Genomic DNA, 18,557 nt, shown 5'->3' on the forward strand with positions numbered 1-18,557 from the left:
TTTAATTTTGCATTCTTTTGTTTATTGATGTCTATTCAATCATTCATCTACTCATTTTTGATCTAACCATCCATCCATCCATCCATCCATCCATCCATTCATTCATTCATTCATTCATTCATTCATTCATTCATTCATTTTTGTTTTGTTCATTTAACTATCCATCCGTCCGTTCTTTGATTTGTGGTATCATTTATCACAAAAGTGACACTGCTGTGATTCATCTATTCAATTCATTCTGCTCGCTTACCTACTTGCCAGCCTGCCTGACTGCCTGACCACCAGTTGGTCACTTTATTTTATTTGGTCATAAAGTCATTTCATTTATTAAATCACATATTCGTTTTTATGACAGTTCACTTGCCGATTCATAAACTGAATAATTAAACTTTTCTATTATTATTATTATTTTGTCAAAAATGTCAAATAAAAAAATTATTTTATTTAACCCCAATAAACTTCATCAAGAAGTTAAAAGTCTCGTAAGAAAAAATGAGAAACTCAACTCAAAGTTGAATAATGCCGAAAACGCAGTGATCTTTATAAATAATTGTATTTACGATAGTCTAAACCCAAAATATTGCATATATATATATATATATATATATATATATATACACACTCACATACTCAAACACATACACCCTCCCACAATGCTTAAACACTCACATGTACGTGAACACACACACAGATACACACACACACATACATACCCACACACATACACACACAGATAGATCCACGCAGATACACACACATAAACAGACGCAAGTACAACGACCTATAAAATGAAAGTGCCGCTAATACAAGATATTGTACGCAACATAAACGCATGCTGTTTGCTCCGTTACGCACAGATTACATCCTCACAGAAGCCCTTTGAAGAGAATTATTAATAAAGATATTAATATTTTTAATAATAATAATAATTATTATATATAATAATGGTAAAAAAATAATACAAATAATAATAATAAAATGTAAGGATGTATAAAGTAAAAAAACAATCATACGGACATACAATAAAAAACTGGAGCATTCACTTGAAATGATGCCACTTGAAAAATATGCCCGTCTAAAAAATAGAGCCCGGAACAACATTAGCATGTGCTGGCGGGCAATCGGTTGGCACAGCTAATGCTAGTGCTTCACTATTACAATCGTTCGGTACGTATCATCCAGTACACATACACATACTTTCTCTCTGTCTCTCTCTCTCTCTCTCTCTGTCTCTCTCTCTCTCTCTCTGTCTCTCTCTCTCTGTCTCTCTTTTTCTTCTTTATCTATCTATCTATATATCTCTATTCTGTTTTTTCATCCCCAAAAACACACTTACACACAACTTTGTACGGACATATGAGCCCATAAATATACTGTACATATTTTAAGGTGCAATCAGGCTCTTTAGGAGGTAACAATATAAACGCAAACATACGAACATACAAACACTCACAGAATCATACAATTATACAAATACTTATACAAACAAACACAGATACAAACATACAAAAACAAACAAACACTCACACAAACATACCAAAAATGTTTTTCTGAACTCCTACGCAGTTTCGCTTGCGTCGGATGCTCGGTGTTCAATACGGAAAAGAAAGTGCGCACGATTGTAAGCAAGTGTCTTTGGTTGTCTAAGAGTGCCTGTTTGTGTGCGTTTCCATCTGTGTTTGGAAGTGTGTGTGTGTGTGTGTGTGTGTATTTTTTACATGAAAAATATAAATGTATATGTTTGTGGTGTTTTTTGAAATTTTGTTTGTTTTCATTTGCGGCTAATTTTATTGTCGTGAACAAATGTTGATGCGTTTGTCAATTTGAGTGTTTGCGTGTTTAGTTAGAAGTGATTGTTGATGTTGTTGTTGTAAAGGGTTTTTTAAAATATTTGAAAGTTTCCACTAGTAGAAAAATTATTTGCAGAGAGAACATGACGTTGGTGATAAAATCAAATACCGCAATTGTATTTATGCAATACCTGTGCTCACAGATCCATGCTCAAAAGCTATTATTTGAAAATTGGTTCTCAAGAGAAACCTCGCCCCTGTTACTGTTACATTTGTGGAAGAGCTTTCAAATTTCCGACATTGTTGAAAAGTTGTTCGTCTGCTCAAGGCACACAATCGTAAAAACGGAAAAGAGAAAACTGCGATGAGACCTCTGCCTTGGTAGAAATACTTGATGAATGCATCAAGAAAATTCGAATGAAAAAGGTTTTAAGGAAATTAAAGCTTGAAGTTTGAAAATTTTTAATGTTGCCAAAAAATTCATCAGGGAAGAATATTTCGGTGACAGTGAATTTCAGAAGGAGGGATTATGAGGTGTAAATCGTGAGGACGGAGCCAAGTGGGAATATGGATGGTGGAGAAACTGAGGTGGATGGCCAAGTGGATGTCAGCTGCTATCTTCTGCCAGATGATGGTGTTGATGAATTTGAAACATGCGTCTGATACATTTTCCTCTGCAGTCTTATTGTCAATTTATTTTTCCAAATTAAAATTTTACGATCATGATCTGTATTCAAACTTGGATTAGAATGTTTAAAAGTTGTAGAAACAGGAAGAATTTAAAATGAGCGATCCTTGTGTTTTTCATTTTCATAAACACATTAATTTCAAATCTTAATTATATCATTCTTGCCCTCCCATATAAATGATGAACATTGATGAATACTTTTAACATTAATACATACATTTATTATTTAACATTATATTTCCATTGTATGTTCAATTGTTCATAGGGTTGAAATAAAAGTCGTTACCATTATTATTAATTATTATTATTATTGTTATTATTACTATTATTATAAGTAGTAGTAGTAGCAGTAGCAGTAGTAACAGCCGCAGCAGCAGTAGTTGTAGTAGTAATAGCTCGATGTAAAATGATCGTATTCATGCATCATTTTTGAATATTTTCCCAAATAATTTCAAATTTTTTCTTAAATAATTTGTCGAAAAGACTATAATAGCAATACTAATACTAATAATTATTATAATAATTAATAATAATTAAATAATATAATAATAGTAACAGTAATAGTTAGTGCGGTGACACTAACGAATGGGGAGGCGAAAGGAGATGATGATTATGGCGGTAAGCATTCGCACCATCATTCATTATTCATCACATTGAGTGAGCCACCACCGTTGAAACGCACGTGCAGTTCATCATCATCATTCATTCATCCTTATTCATTTTATCCATCGTTCATTCCTTTGTTCATTCGGTTTTCGATCAATCTTTCATTCATTTATTCGTTCGTTCGTTCGTTCGTTCGTTCATTCATTCATTCACTAATTCATTCATTCATTCATTCACTCACCCACCCACTCACTCACCCACTCACTCACTCACTCACTCACTCACTCACTCATTCACTCATTCATTCATTCAGTCAGTCAGTCATTCGTTTACACATCATCATTCATTTATCATTTGATATTTGCCTGCACAATTGGTTTCTACATAACGGTCATCGTAATAATCATCACTGCATCATGCATTCAATTGATGATAATAATAATGGACGGATGAAATATGAGGCATTTTTTCAAAAACTTTCATTTTGTTATCAGCATCATCATTTATCCCACCATCACTATCTTTATCATCATCATTAGTATCATAATCATCATCGTCTTTGTCATCATAATCATCATCATCTTCGTCATCGTCATCATCACTTCTTCCATCATTGCCATAACAACATCTTCACCAGCCTCAACAAAGTTATCACTGTTCTGTAATTATAATGTGGCTTATCATCCTTACATTCATCGTCCTCACGGCTACTAGATTAATCAAATCTTTTTATTTTATTTTATCATTTCTGGAAAATTAAAAATTAGTCCTAAAGTCAATACTACGGGTTTTTTATTTTTATCGTAAAAAATTTTGAGAAAAAAGTTATTTATTTTATTTGTTTAAACTCTCTCTAAAGCACGCAGATACTATTTCTACTATTTCCTCCACTGATTAGAAACATTTGCAACAGCAAGACCTTTCTTATTACAACTTCTTCTTCCATGTAGCAATTTATTTCCAGGCAATGTGGGATAGGGAAGAAACGTTCATTCCACTATCTCCTTCCCTGTTCAATCCCATGTTGATCCGCGCGCGTTTCCAGCAAACATTCATCAAGAAGGACTATTTTAAAATTAATTCTACACCGTGTGTCTGTGTGTGTGTGTTTGTGCGTGTATGCATGTATGTATGTAGTATTTATGTATAAAGTACGTATCATGTGTAAGTATTACGTATGTATTATGTATGTATTATGTGTGTACACAAAAAATCGTTTACAAGCATAATTACAAATACAAACATTCGTACACACACAAACACACACACTCACACACAGATGCACGAACACACATACACATATACACGCAAATACACACACACGCACACAGAAGACAGCATTTTTGTGAAGAGTGATACCAACCTTTAACTAAGAATTAGTATCATTCTATTCGTTCAGACATTGTCGACAAAATGTTTCGTAGCGAGTTTTTCAACTACAAATTATTTTTTAAAGTATTTATCAATGAATATTGCATATTAAAATGAATGGTCGTAGAACAAGAGGACGATGATGACGATAGGTGATAACGACGATGAATGTAATGATAAAGATGACTAAACAACAACGGCTTACTATCTATCCATCAGGAAACGTGATGTCACATGACTAATTTTTTAACATGAAACTTCATTAAGAAAACGTCTTTCAATGAATTTTTTTAAGAATGAGTGGATAAAAATGATCAGAAGACAGGAATTTTTTTTCGAAATTGAAAAATAAATTTTTTTCAATTTAAAACATTATTCCATATTTTTTTTATTTCGTTCTCAAAATTTTCTTTTGTTGACATGTTATGCGGCTGTCTACGTTGTCAATTGAAAAATTAAAACCGGACTAATTAAAATTCTCTTCATCTTAATCACCATCAGCGTTATCATTTTGTCGTCACATTTTATCACCATAAATCTAATCGGTAACACCATCATCATTGCAAATGCGATCATCCCTGTGATTTTTTCACCCATAACGGTCATCTTCATACAGCCTCAAACGATGGTGATCAAGTTAGTTCATCATTTAATTTTTCTCCTAAAATTCAAACCCTGTCAAATGCAGATGAAGTAACAACATGCAAGGCATAGAGCGATGAAAATTGGAAGCAAAATTATGAGTATAGAACTGATAAGATGCATCTAGTGGGGGGTAAAATAAAATAATGTAGAGAAAATATTGGTGAAGACATGCAGGGAAAGTGAAACTGTTAAGTAAGTTTATATGGTAATATGATGAAATACTATGATGAAATGGAAGTATAAAATGAATACATACGGTAATGAGAACAAAAATAATAATTACTAACAGTATAATAGATTGAAAGTTGAGAGATATAAAATATAATATACTATAAAATTAAAGGAAAAATAATAAAGAAAATATAATTGTTGATAATATATTATACGTCTTTATATATATATATATATATATATATATTAAATATATTAATTTTTATTATATATATTATATTATAAGTCTGCTATCATACTAATTAACATATATTAAGGGTGGGCGAGTGTACTTTCAATTCTTACAGATACGGCATTAAAGGGCCTAGGCATTGTTTTGGCATTTTCATTTTAATCAGTTTGTCATCATTAATATCGTTGCTACCATCGTTATCCTAGTCGTATTCATTATCACCAGCAAAATCATCATCTTCCTCATTTTTGTTGTCATCTTCATCATCATCATCATCATCGCAATCATCATCATCGCCATCACTACCATCATCATGATGATGATGAAACATATTCATCATCATCATTATCGTCATCATTACCATCATAACCACTTATCATCACCATCATCGTCGTCATCATGTTAAACAATGAACAAAGCTCAATAGATCGATATTCAAACAGCCAGCCAGCCAGCTGCCTTCATTTTTTTTTTAAATAATAATAATGTTAATATTAAAATGTAATAATAATATCCATAATAATCACAATGAGGACAACTCCACAAAATATTTATTGATAGTTTATTGAGACAAAGTCGAAAATGCAATTAAGGAGGTTCGTACAATTTTATGGAAGTGTTATATTCAGATAAAACATTGAGGTTAATACAACATTTTTTCATAGTGAAGTTGATAATATTAATTAAATAAGTAAGGAATTGAAATGGGGTAAAGGTAGAAATTGACACTTTTACTTTGCAATTATTTTCACAGGCTTGTAATATTAATTTTCTATTTTCACGATGGCCTTTACAAGACATTCATGTCTCATCTGCTCCCCCTTAATCCACATTTTCATTTTCTTAATTCTATAATTTGCAATTTGTGGATTTTGAAAAAACAAATAAATAATAATGAAAATAATATAAATAAAAATTTAATATGTTTAAGATTGATGTAAAATGTAACAGTTACGTACCTATTAAGAGTAAGTAAGATGTGTTTGTACAGCAGCAAGGCATCCATCCAACCTTCCAAACAGCCATTTCACGCAACCACACAAAAAGCTCCTGATTTAGACACGCACAGCCAAGCAAAGTGAATAAAATATTCAAATGTTTTCAACACTCCAGACTGCTTTTCTGCTTGGTCCACATACAAATCACGCTCATACATTATATGTGTGTGTGTGAGTGTGTGTGTATGTGTGTGTGTATGCGTGTATGCGTGCAATGCATAAATAATATTGCTTACGTGTGTCCAACTTTGCACTTCGCAGATCTGCTCGTTACTTCACAGCAACTACTTTCTAGATAACGTCTTCAAAAAGATACGCGCGCAATGGATGGTGTACCCAAAATAGATTTTTAATATACACACAAATATACACACAAATATGCACACAATTAGGCACACAAATATGCACACAAATATGCACATACACTTACAATTCACCACACATAAATAAAAGAATACATGCGAACAACATACCGTGAAAACTCGTTACTCTTGAAAAACTTTTGTATAATTTACATCTACTCATATGCAAACGGACAGAGAAGCAGATAGACAGACATCTATCCACACACGTATATATACATTTGCATGCGCGCACACACACACACCACACACACACACCACACACACGTCCACATCACACACACCACACACACCGCACACACACACACACACACACGAACTAACATTCGTTAACTTTTCTGAGAATCGTGTCGATGTCATCAGCTTGCGTGGATGTCATAAAGTTTAAATTCAGCAAGCTCAAGTTTATTTAAGTGGACGTCTAATTGCGTGTGCGTGTTCAAGTGTGCATGAAAGATGTGTGTGTTTGTGTATGTGTAAATTTACCTTCGTATGTGTGTATTTGTGTGTGTGTATGTGGGAATATACCTACGCATGTGTGTGCATGTGTGCATGAAAGATGTGTGTGTTTGTGTATGTGTAAATTTACCTAAGTATGTTTTCCAAACATTTTATTGACATCTGGGTGTGTCAATACAATGACATGCGTGTGTGTATGTGTGAATGTATTTACGCATGTGTGTGTGTGTGTATGTGTGAATGTACCTACGTATGTGTGTGTGTATTTTTATGTTGTTTTTAGATGATAGCAGCTTCATTATATTTAAATACTTTTATGTTAATTTTTACAAAAATTTTTCACAAAAATATATTACAAATATTTGATGTAATGTGAAAGTGATTATACTTGCGTCCAAATTCAATCGTTTAAAAGTGAACTCATGCGTAAAGTAACAAAAAAATAATATTTTTTGTGTACAATTGTCTGTGAAACACGTGTCCGTCCCTCGACCGTATTGGATGATTGATTACCATGTTGAATTCAATTGTTCGGTGAAAATATTTCGAGTTAGTGTTGTTTGTCGGTGCTGATGTTGCTAGCAAAGTTGGCCTAGCATATATGGGATGTGTGTATGTACTACTTACTACTGTACTGTATGTACTACTTATTACTAATCTTTCTATGCTATCTTTGATTGATTAGTATTGATCATTCTAAATTTTACACCATTTTGTTTTAAGCAATAAGTCGTACAACACTTTACAAATGTGCATACACACCATAAACACACATGCACACACACACACACACACATGCGAACACACACACGCAAACACACACACGCAAACACACACGAACACGCGAACACGCACACAAGAACACACGCACACACTTTAATTATTGCAAATCTTTTAGATGTCATTTTATTAAAATATTAGTTGAAATTAATTTCAAGTCCTTCTAAAAAAGTTACCAAATAACAACATTTACTAATTAATTATAAATTAGTAATGATTGAACACTAATTAATTATTACATATAATATTATGTAATAATTTGAAGTTGAAACTAATATTTTAAAAAAATTTGATTCCATTTATTTTCCATTTTTTGATGGTTGCAAGGCATTAACTGGAGATATGACGTTAGAGATGAAGAAAAAGTTGATGATGATGAAGAAAATGATGATGATGGTGAGGAAGATGATGATGATGAAGAAGATGATGATGAAGATGTTGAAAAAGAAGTTGATGATGATGAAGAATATGAAGATGATGAAGAATATGATGATGATGAAGATGTTGAAGATGAAGTTGATGATGATGAAGAATATGAAGATGATGAAGAATATGATGATGATGAAGATGTTGAAGATGATGATGATGAAGATGAAGATATTGAAGATGACGATGACGAAAAAGATGATGGTGAAGAAAATGATGTAGATGAAGAAGAAGACGATGATGATGACGATGATGAAGAAGAAGACGATGATGATGACGATGATGAAGAAGATGAAAAAGATGAGGATGAAAAAGATGAGGATGAAGAAGATGGAGATGATGATGAAAAAAAAGAAGAAGAGGAAAAAGAAAATAATGATGAGGATGAAGAAGATGGTGATGAAGATGGTGACAAAGATGATGATGATGATGGTGACGGTAGTGACGGTAGTGATGATTTGCAGCAGATGTAATTAGTGTAATGAAAAATTATGATGATTGTGACGATGATTATAGTGATAATGATAGTGATTTTGATTAGATGATGACAATAGTGGTGGAAGAAAATATTTTTAACAACAACAATAACAACAACGACAACAACAACAATAATAACGATGATGATGTGATGATGATGTAATGATGACGACGAAGACGATGATGACGACGATAACAAAAAAAATTGTAATTCAAGTAAAATTAATTTTCATCAATTTAATTAAGAGGGGAACAATTCAATTTGAGAAAAAAAATGTTTTTTATTTCCCATTTGGTAATATATAAAAATGTCTTCAAGTAAACCATTGTTTGCTTATTCATTGTTGTTGTTATTGTTGATGATGCTGATGACGACAACGATGATGATCACCACATTGTTAACTGGGCACGATTATCTTGTTGTTGATAATGATGTAATGGCGTTTTACATTAATTAGAGTAGCATATTATCACCACATCACCACCAACATCATCATCAGTGTTATTTTATTTCCATTTCTCATCATTTTTTCCATCCTAATCATCACCATCACCCTCATCACCACCATTATCATCATTATTTTAAAAATTACAACAAAAAACCTTTTTTTTGTTAATCTACCTATACTTTCACATTTTGTCTCTGCGAATTTACACATAAACGCATGCACACATACATATACACATATACACCCAAGCATACACACACAGCATACATACATACACACACACACATACATACACATATATACACACAAGCATACATACATACACACACACACACATACACGCATACGTAATACATGCACACACACACAAACACACACAACACAAACACACATACACATACAAAACAGGTATGTGGAATGACCCGACAAACGCTGATAGCCAGGATGGCCAGCCCTCTCTAGCCTACAATAATTGTTCAGCCATCAACTACTTCATCTTCACCGAGAGGGATGGTCTTGCATCTACGGACTCAATCCTACGTTCGTGAAACTTATTAACTTGCGCATGATGTGGTGTGACTGTGTTAAATATTCCTGCTGTACACTAACTATATTTGGTTTTTCTGTTTGTTTTGCAGGAATTTTCTGGCTATTTAGTTTGTTTTGCAATAAATCTTTTTTGGTATTTTGTTAATTTTGCAGTATTTTTTTGTTATTTTGTTGCCAGTGTAGAGTTCCTATGCTCTGTTGTTGGTCCAGTTTATAAGGCAATTTCTCCTCAATTTGAAAATTGTTTTTTTAAAAAAATGATTGAATTTTTTTATTAAGTTCTCTCTGTCAGGGCGAAATAATGTCGATTGGATTGCTTAAAAGTAAATTGCTGTTTTATAATGTCAGCAAGTAAAAAAATGATTAAAGTTAATTGTTAAGAAAATGCTGTGAAGTATATCAGAAAATAGGGGCTAAAAACATCGGAAGAGCAATAACAACAAAAACAACAACATTAGTAATCAAAACAAAATCAACCACAACACAACAAAAATAACAACAACCACAACAACAACAGCAACCTCAACAACAATCACAACAACAACCTTAACAACAACTTCAACAAGAATCACAACCTCAACCTCCACAACAACCACAACAACAACCTCAACAACAATCACAACAACAACCTTAACAACAACTTCAACAAGAATCACAACCTCAATCTCCACAACAACAACAACAACAAAAACAACAACGACAGCAACGACAATAGCTGCAACAACAAAACCACAGCAAAATTTTTTTTTTGTTCTACTCTCCAAAAACCAGCCTCTGACGAATGCAGTGACGTCAAAACGCCAATGCATCAAATTTCAATTAAAAAAATATTGAAGATTTTGAAATATCTCCGTTTAAGAGTAAAAATGCAGAATAAGAAAATAAAAAATGTATGAAAAATTATGAATAAAAAATAAAACTAAAAAAAATAATTTTTTTTCACGTTTTAAAACATCAATCAGAACAAAACAAATGAAACAATAGCAGACATTACGTCTCACATTACAAGCACATTATCATTAGAAACATCATTACGGCATCCTTCACATTAGTTGCATCTTTGTTACAACAACAACAAAACAACAACAACATCAATAGCAGCAGCAGCAACAACAACAACAAAATCATCAACAACAACATCAACATCAACAAAATCAACAACAACAACATCATCAACATTAAAACAACTGCATGACCTACTGCAAAAACATGAATACAACATCAACAACAATACAAACACTACACGTTTGCTGAAGCATTTAACAGGACAGAAGTAATCATGATGATGATGGCGACGACGATGATGATGAAGAAGAGGAAGAAGAAAAAGGAAAAAGAAAATGATGATAACAAAAAAGAAGAAGAAGATGACGAGGAGGAAGAAGATGATGATGATGCCAATGATAATGAAGATAACGATGATAGTAGCCGTATAGCTATCAGAAGTACAGCAGCTAAAGATCATGATGTTCGTTGCGTCTGCCCAGACACGATGGTGACGTTAATGTGACGTCATCTGACTTCTTTTTTTGTTTGCCAATGAGATTAAATTTCTGCAATGGTGGTTAAGTACGGACACTTAATAGTACAATGATACTTAATAGTACAATGATACTTGATAGTACAATGATACTTAATAGCACAATGATACTTAATAGTACAATGATATTTGGTTGTATTTTGCCGTCGGCATGTGTTTCGCAGAAGAATTAGTGAGAATGTGCATTCATCCACGCGATGTTAATTGTTTCTTGACTGCCTGCTGTTGTTCTTATTCACGCATTTGTTTTATATATTTGTTTTGGTTGTTGTTGTTATTTTTGTTTACTGTTGAAGATGTTGTTATTTACATATGTTGCATTGTTGTAGAAGGTGTTTGTTGTTGTTGTTGTTTTTATTATTATTATTATTATTTTTAGTTGCTGTTGTTGTTACTGTGGTTGTTGATGCTGTTCGTATTTGTCGCAGCGGGTGATTGTTGTTGCGATGAATATTTGTTAATTTCATTAAATTTTTGTCGATTTGCTATTTGCGTTTGCGGGTAGTTTTTGTAATTTAGTTGTCCGAAATTGTCGCCTCTGTTTTGTGTTCGATTTGTCCTTAGCTAAATATAACCAAATGCCTTTAATTTTTCTAATTATCTATTTGTATGTCATTTTATGTTAGTTAAAGAGTTCTTAAATATTGGATGAGTCTAAATGAAATGAAAATTTTCTATACGTTACGAAGATGGATTAGTTGTTAATGTGACTTGTTTCTTTTAAAATGCTTACATTTGCTGAGATTAGTTGACGTGATTGCACTGTTATTTGATGTGTTTTTTTGATGTATTTAGCCTAATTTAGATTAATTTAGTTATTAATATTTAGGTTTTAATTTTTTGACTGGTTAATGTTTGTTTAAGTTTTTTTTATTTTGTTATTGAAGGTGTTTATTGAAGATAGTTTTACCAAAATAATAATTTGATTAACCCTTTGTTTTTAATATGTTTAATAACTCTTATATTACATTCGCGTGATTACCTACTTTGTTGTAATTGTTAATTACATTTTTTTAAAATGTACTTGTCAAACTTTTATTAAAAAAGATAAAAAAGATGAAATATAGGCCATGATTTATTTGTAGAGATCACTTTATACATTTTAACATCTCAAATAGGTTACTACATTAAAACTATTCAGTGTCTTGGCGTTATTTAGAATCTTTGAATTATTCAATGTCTTTGCGTTATTTAGAACCTTTGAATTATTCAGTGTTTTCGGATTGTTTAGTTTCTAAAGTTTTTTAGAATCTTTAGTTCTTCCCATTTAAAAAATTACTCAGTATAAACTCGGTCAATTTCAGCATCGTTAAATTTTTTAGTATCTTTAATATTGTCGAGTATCTTTAACATTTTCAGTGTCTTTGAATCATTCAGTATCTTTTTATTATTGAGTATTTCTAATTTATTCATCGTCTTTAAATTATTCAGTATCTTTAATTTATTCTGTGTCTTTGAATCACTCAGTATCTTTTTATTATTCAGTATTTCTAATTTATTCAGCGTCTTTAAATTATTTAGTACCTTTAATTTATTCAATGTCTTTGAATTATTCAGTGTCTTCAATTTATTCAGCGTCATTGAATTATTCAGTGTCTTTGAGGAAAGCCATCTTGTTTCCTCTCGGCTGCTTCATCATGCTGATGGTTGGACATGCGCTCTGCCTCTACACGATCTTCACCTTCCACATCCGTTGTAGGGTCAAGTTCTTCGTATACATCGGCACGATGCACGCGGTATCTGGTTAGTTTCCTTTTTTTATGTGGTTTAGGGTGTTTTAGTGAGACGAAAAACTGTTGGCTGGCTGAAAAATGGGTTAAGTTGTGATTGTTTACTTATTTGTCTATCTATGGTGATATGAACTGTGCATATTTATTATCATACTGGCTCATTATTGTTGTATTATATTATATTACAGTTAAGTTTGGAGCCAGGGTTAGTTATTAAGCTGTTGTTTAATAAAAAAAATTGTCTATTTTTACTTGAGGTCACCTTGTGAAAATTTTATAAATATGTTCTTGAAATTCAAATATCAATTTAATTGTTTGTAGCGGTCTAGTTTAGTAAGCTGCTGCGAGTTTGTTATTTGGAAGTTTAACAAAAATCGGCGAAACCTTTTTTGTTCGACCAGTCTAACTAGTTGCAATCATTTTTATACAGTGGACAAAAAATTTTTTGTTGATGTGATGGTGTGAATTAAAGTGGTTACAGTTCTGGAAACAGATTTAAAACATGCTGTTGTGTGAGCCTCCAGGACGAATTCCTACTTCTCATTCGGATATCTATTATTAGCTTCTATCAATTATTTTCCAATGTCAAGCATGAAATATTTTTAAAAATAAAAATGAAACAAAAAAACAAACCAACGTGAGCAAAAGAAGACATAATATCAATAATCCAATTTGGAAGGAAGCATCTTTTACAAGGCAGTAAAAATATCGAGAAGAGAGTAGGAGGAATGCATGTGGGCGTGTACATCAACAAGGGCTTATGGACATACAACATGCAAACATGCATCCACATACATTCATATACATACACCACAAACATACATTCACATACATAGATTCACAAACACATATTCACAGCCATGCATTCGCAGCGTCATAGAGTTAGCTCAGTTAGTAGAAGTGCTACGTCTCGAGCTGCTATCACGGGATGGCATGGTTCGAATGCTGCCTGTTCAAAACTCGACCATCATATGTGTATGATTGGAAGCTTGGCGTGCCTACGTAATGTGTATGTGTGTCGTGTGATGTAGGTAGTACAGCCTTTGTGGCACGGTGGATTAATTAAGAGCATGTAAGCATGTAAGATGAACAATAAAAAACAGACATTTAAAAGTAAGACCCTCTGATATGCAGTTATTAAAGAATTCTGCAGAACTGCTTGCGTTGTTCATCTGGTACGATAACTTTTCGAGATAACGAACAATTCTTTAAAATATTCATTTAATTTAATTGTATTGAAAAGAAATTGATGTTCTTAATTCAGGTTGAAAATAAAAAATATTTACAAAGAAACGAATTAACATGTTGTCAACATATTTTTGAAAACGCATAAAAAACATTAAAATGAAAACACAGACATCACTACCAACGCTAACATGACCAAAAGCAACAGCGTTATTCAGACGACAACATCATTGCAAATGTAAACAAAATCTAACATAAAAAAATCTAAGAAAAACTTTCATTGTTTAATTCGGCTTGGATTTCTCTTTCGAAGTTTCACAAAATTTTCAAATCAAAAAGAATTTTAAGTTTTTGAGTTTTTTTGCTGTCGCTTCGGTGATGTTGTTTGGTTTCTTATTTTTCAATATTTTTTAACATCTCATTTCATGGTTTGATGGAAGTTTTTGACGGTCTGATCCTCTTTTATCTTATCTCATTTTTTTTTAACTAAAATATTTTTTGACGAAAAATGTCACGAAATGAAACATCTGAAAATTATAATGCTATTAAAATTTGCAGGGTTTCCTTCTGTTTGCTGCGAAATAATAGTTTGTATTGTATACACATGCATCTAAACTTTCACACATGCGCAAGCATATTTTGTGACATTTTTCAAACACATACATACAGGCACATATGCCTTGCACATACAAGGACACACACATACACACACACAAACACACACACACAACAACACTCAAGACATACATATCGAATACATGTGAATACGTGAATACATATAGAGAAATAATAACAAAAAGGCGCATATAACAATGTACTTGCATTTTAATACTGAAATGTTAGTCTGCAGGAAAAAATTCTCACACAAACATTTGTCAGATTCTGATTTTTTAAAGAATAATAATATAAAAAAGCATATACAATTTACAAACATACACACACACTACACGTGAGCGCACGGACACTCATACTTAACTTGTCATCAGGTACACTTATAATGACACACAAACACACGCAAACACACACATACACATTTACACACAACACAGACACACAAATCCACACACAAGGTCTGGTCCTTTTCATCGGCATCATCATCTATATAGCGGCCATCACGGACGAGGCAGCCAACAGATCGAAGACGGAACTGAACGAGGAGTTTCCCATCTTCGTCTTCCACTACGGACCTCCCCTCAAACTCCTCATCACCACCTTCTTTAGTGCCGAAATCGCTGGCGTCATGTCCGTCCAGTTTTACTTCACACTTCGCAGGAAAGCTTCACGAACCGGTAATGTATTTATTTGTTCTACGCAGATTTAAAAATTATCATTTGCTAAAATGTTAATTTTTAAGTTGCTGCTGCCTACTGGTTTGCATTTGTAAAGCTAACAAAAATTTTTTTATCAACTATTGAATTTGTAATCATCAATTTAGTTGAACAATTTTGAATCGAAAAGTTAAATTTACAGAAAATGAAAACAAGAATGAAGAGACGCCACGACAACAACAGCAGCAGCAACAAAAACAACAGCAGCAACAACCTCAACAGTCGCAACAGCAGATGTTTAGTTGTACAAAATTTCGTGAACGTTGTTCAAGTTGTTGTCGAACTTGTCATAAGAACAAACGTCTCCACGGCTCCGTTTTACGTGCGCAGGTCAGTGAAAAAGTTTCAAAGCGTCTGTGCAACCACGTTGAAGTTCTTCCCAACCTCATCCACAACATCAATAAAAATAACACCAACCATGTTTGTAGTAGAAGCATTGAAAACTTTTTTGGCGCAAACAGAATTCTTACCGTGCCGGCAAATATTGATAGAAAATTTGACACACGTGAACATCTAATTGATCAGGAACGAGTGGTGAGTGCAAGAGGAGAAAATCTAAAACTGGATCCATCTTCCAACGACCTTCATGTAGATGAAAACATCAACAAAGCCATCAACATCATCAACAACATTAGTAGCATTAACAACATTAGCCACAACATTCACAATAACGCTAACACGAAATTCAACAACAACATTAACAACAAATTCAGCAGATACAACATTAACAACAATGTTGACAACGCCGATAGCAACAACATTTGTGGCGCAGCTGAAAGCTATGATATTAACCATGGCGGCAACATCTACAAGAACTTACAAAAACAAGTCAACTCCAAATGCAACACACTCCCACATTTACTATCGCCATCATCGATAACGCAGAACCTTTCGTCAATATCAACTCATATGACGTCATCGTCACGTCACATTGCACCATCCTCATCATCAGATCATCTGGCACCATCGTCACATTTCATGTCGTCAACATTCTCAACACCATCATCATCATCTGTTCGATTTCTTGACGTGCCAGTGAGTAGAACGGAGTTGGTCACCGATGCAGAATCTCAATTTTCAACGTTTCAGAATGAGATTTCTGCTAATTACCAACAGACTCAACAGCAAACATACCAACCAACACATCAACCAACACACCAACCAACACACCAATCAACACACCAACCAATACACCAACCAACACACCAACCAACACATCAACAAACACACCAAAAAACGGCAACACAATCAGATGATGACAACCAGATTTTATTAAAATTACTACAAAATGTGATAAACTCACAGCCTCATAAGCAGGAGCAAAATACAAAATTTCAAGAACATCTATTTAGCCTCTTGCAACAATGTTGTCAAGATCAACAACAACAACAAACACAATTATTGCACGCCCAACAACATCAGCAACAATATTACAACGAAACATATGAAAAAGGGACAACAGTCAAACAAGACAATCAGGTAAAAAACTTAAAACATCTTTTACAGCCGCAACAACTGCAACTTCTCCAACGACAACTGCATCAACCACTACCGCAGCTCTTTAATTATCAACAACAACACCGGCCACAACATGAACAACATCTTTCATTTAAATCTAATAATCAACAGTTAAACGTGTCAAACAATGACATCACCAGCATTAAAAATGACGTCATCAACAACAGCAACAACAAAATCCACGTCAACAGCGTACAGCCCTTAATGGCTTTCAACAGCAATTTCATTGCAACCAACATCAATAACATTAACAGTATGACATCCACCAATCGAACTCTCAGCAAAAGTGACACTAACTCCAACAATTTAGATACGAATTTAAGTAAAAATAACGTCAACAGGATGAAAAGTATTGGGGATATTGGGCTTGAATCCAAGAAGACGTTTGTATGAATGAATGAATTCATTCATAATGGATTCATTCACGTATGAATAACTTCATTCATTTTTTGTGTTAATTAAAGTTGGAGTAGGTTGGAGATTTTGCCGAGTTCGGAATTTTTTGAGAGACCCGAGTCGGAGTCGGATATTTTTTATCTGACTCCACAGATTAATGTTTTCGTCTATGTGCATTTTGATGGTGACTGACTGCATCACTGTGTGTTACTGCTTTCTGTTGCACAACTTTGTAACTTTATAACTTGTTAAGTTCATGAATGTAGGTTAACACATTGATCAACATTAACGTAGATTTTCCACTAGTTTCGTTCATATGTAAAGAAATGAATTCAACGTATATTTTAATCTTACTTATTTATGATTTTATTTAAAAGTAAACTATATTTATAATCAAAATAGTTTTGTTTGTTGATATATTTGTACATGTGACAGTGTAAACGGTTAGTTAGCCGATTATTCATTTGGAAGGTTGTTTATTGAGACGAGCAAACAAATTCTTTATTCCAAGCGTTACGCATCACTTTTCGTCTGCTTAAATAACCGCTATTGAATACGCACACTTTTGGAAAAAAAATAATTGTCTCTACTTGTTTAGTAAAAGTCAATATAAGGTACAATTGAGCCGGTCATCCCTATATATACTGTTGTTAAAACTTAAACCCACTTACGTAACGATGTATCAGAGTAATTTTTTATTTCTGGTTGACTGCATGCACTCAATACAAATCACGTACAGCGTTTGTTGAAGTTTTGCTACTTAAACTTATCTCTTTTTTTAGAAATTTTTTGACATTTCTGTTTAGAAGATGAAATCAAATTGTAAAAGTTAATCATTTCGTTTGTATGCTAACAAA

General features: G+C 33.0%; 3 protein-coding genes across 3 annotated transcripts; all 3 read left to right on the forward strand.

Moving 5' to 3' along the window:
- Nucleotides 1-6,824: 6,824 nt before the first annotated feature.
- Nucleotides 6,825-11,513, forward strand: HELRODRAFT_169003 (hypothetical protein; the record flags this gene model as incomplete). Its single annotated transcript, XM_009014840.1, has 4 exons — nt 6,825-6,831; nt 8,430-8,997; nt 10,521-10,893; nt 11,316-11,513. 4 exons carry the CDS (start codon nt 6,825-6,827, stop codon nt 11,511-11,513), a joined length of 1,146 nt encoding a protein of 381 aa, XP_009013088.1.
- Nucleotides 11,514-13,081: 1,568 nt separating this feature from the next.
- HELRODRAFT_169004 (hypothetical protein) lies at nt 13,082-14,254 on the forward strand (the record flags this gene model as incomplete). The annotated part of the gene is made up of 3 exons (XM_009014841.1): nt 13,082-13,286; nt 13,462-13,478; nt 14,132-14,254. 3 exons carry the CDS (start codon nt 13,082-13,084, stop codon nt 14,252-14,254), a joined length of 345 nt encoding a protein of 114 aa, XP_009013089.1.
- A 712-nt stretch (nt 14,255-14,966) lies between these two features.
- Nucleotides 14,967-17,697, forward strand: HELRODRAFT_169005 (hypothetical protein; the record flags this gene model as incomplete). The annotated part of the gene is made up of 5 exons (XM_009014842.1): nt 14,967-15,045; nt 15,529-15,752; nt 16,117-16,821; nt 17,092-17,265; nt 17,416-17,697. The coding sequence occupies 5 exons, from the start codon at nt 14,967-14,969 to the stop codon at nt 17,695-17,697; spliced, it is 1,464 nt and encodes a 487-aa protein (XP_009013090.1).
- Between the last annotated feature and the right edge of the window lie 860 nt (nt 17,698-18,557).

Source organism: Helobdella robusta, assembly GCF_000326865.2.
Source record: "Helobdella robusta unplaced genomic scaffold HELROscaffold_14, whole genome shotgun sequence".
Classification (NCBI taxonomy): Eukaryota; Metazoa; Annelida; class Clitellata; order Rhynchobdellida; family Glossiphoniidae; genus Helobdella; species Helobdella robusta.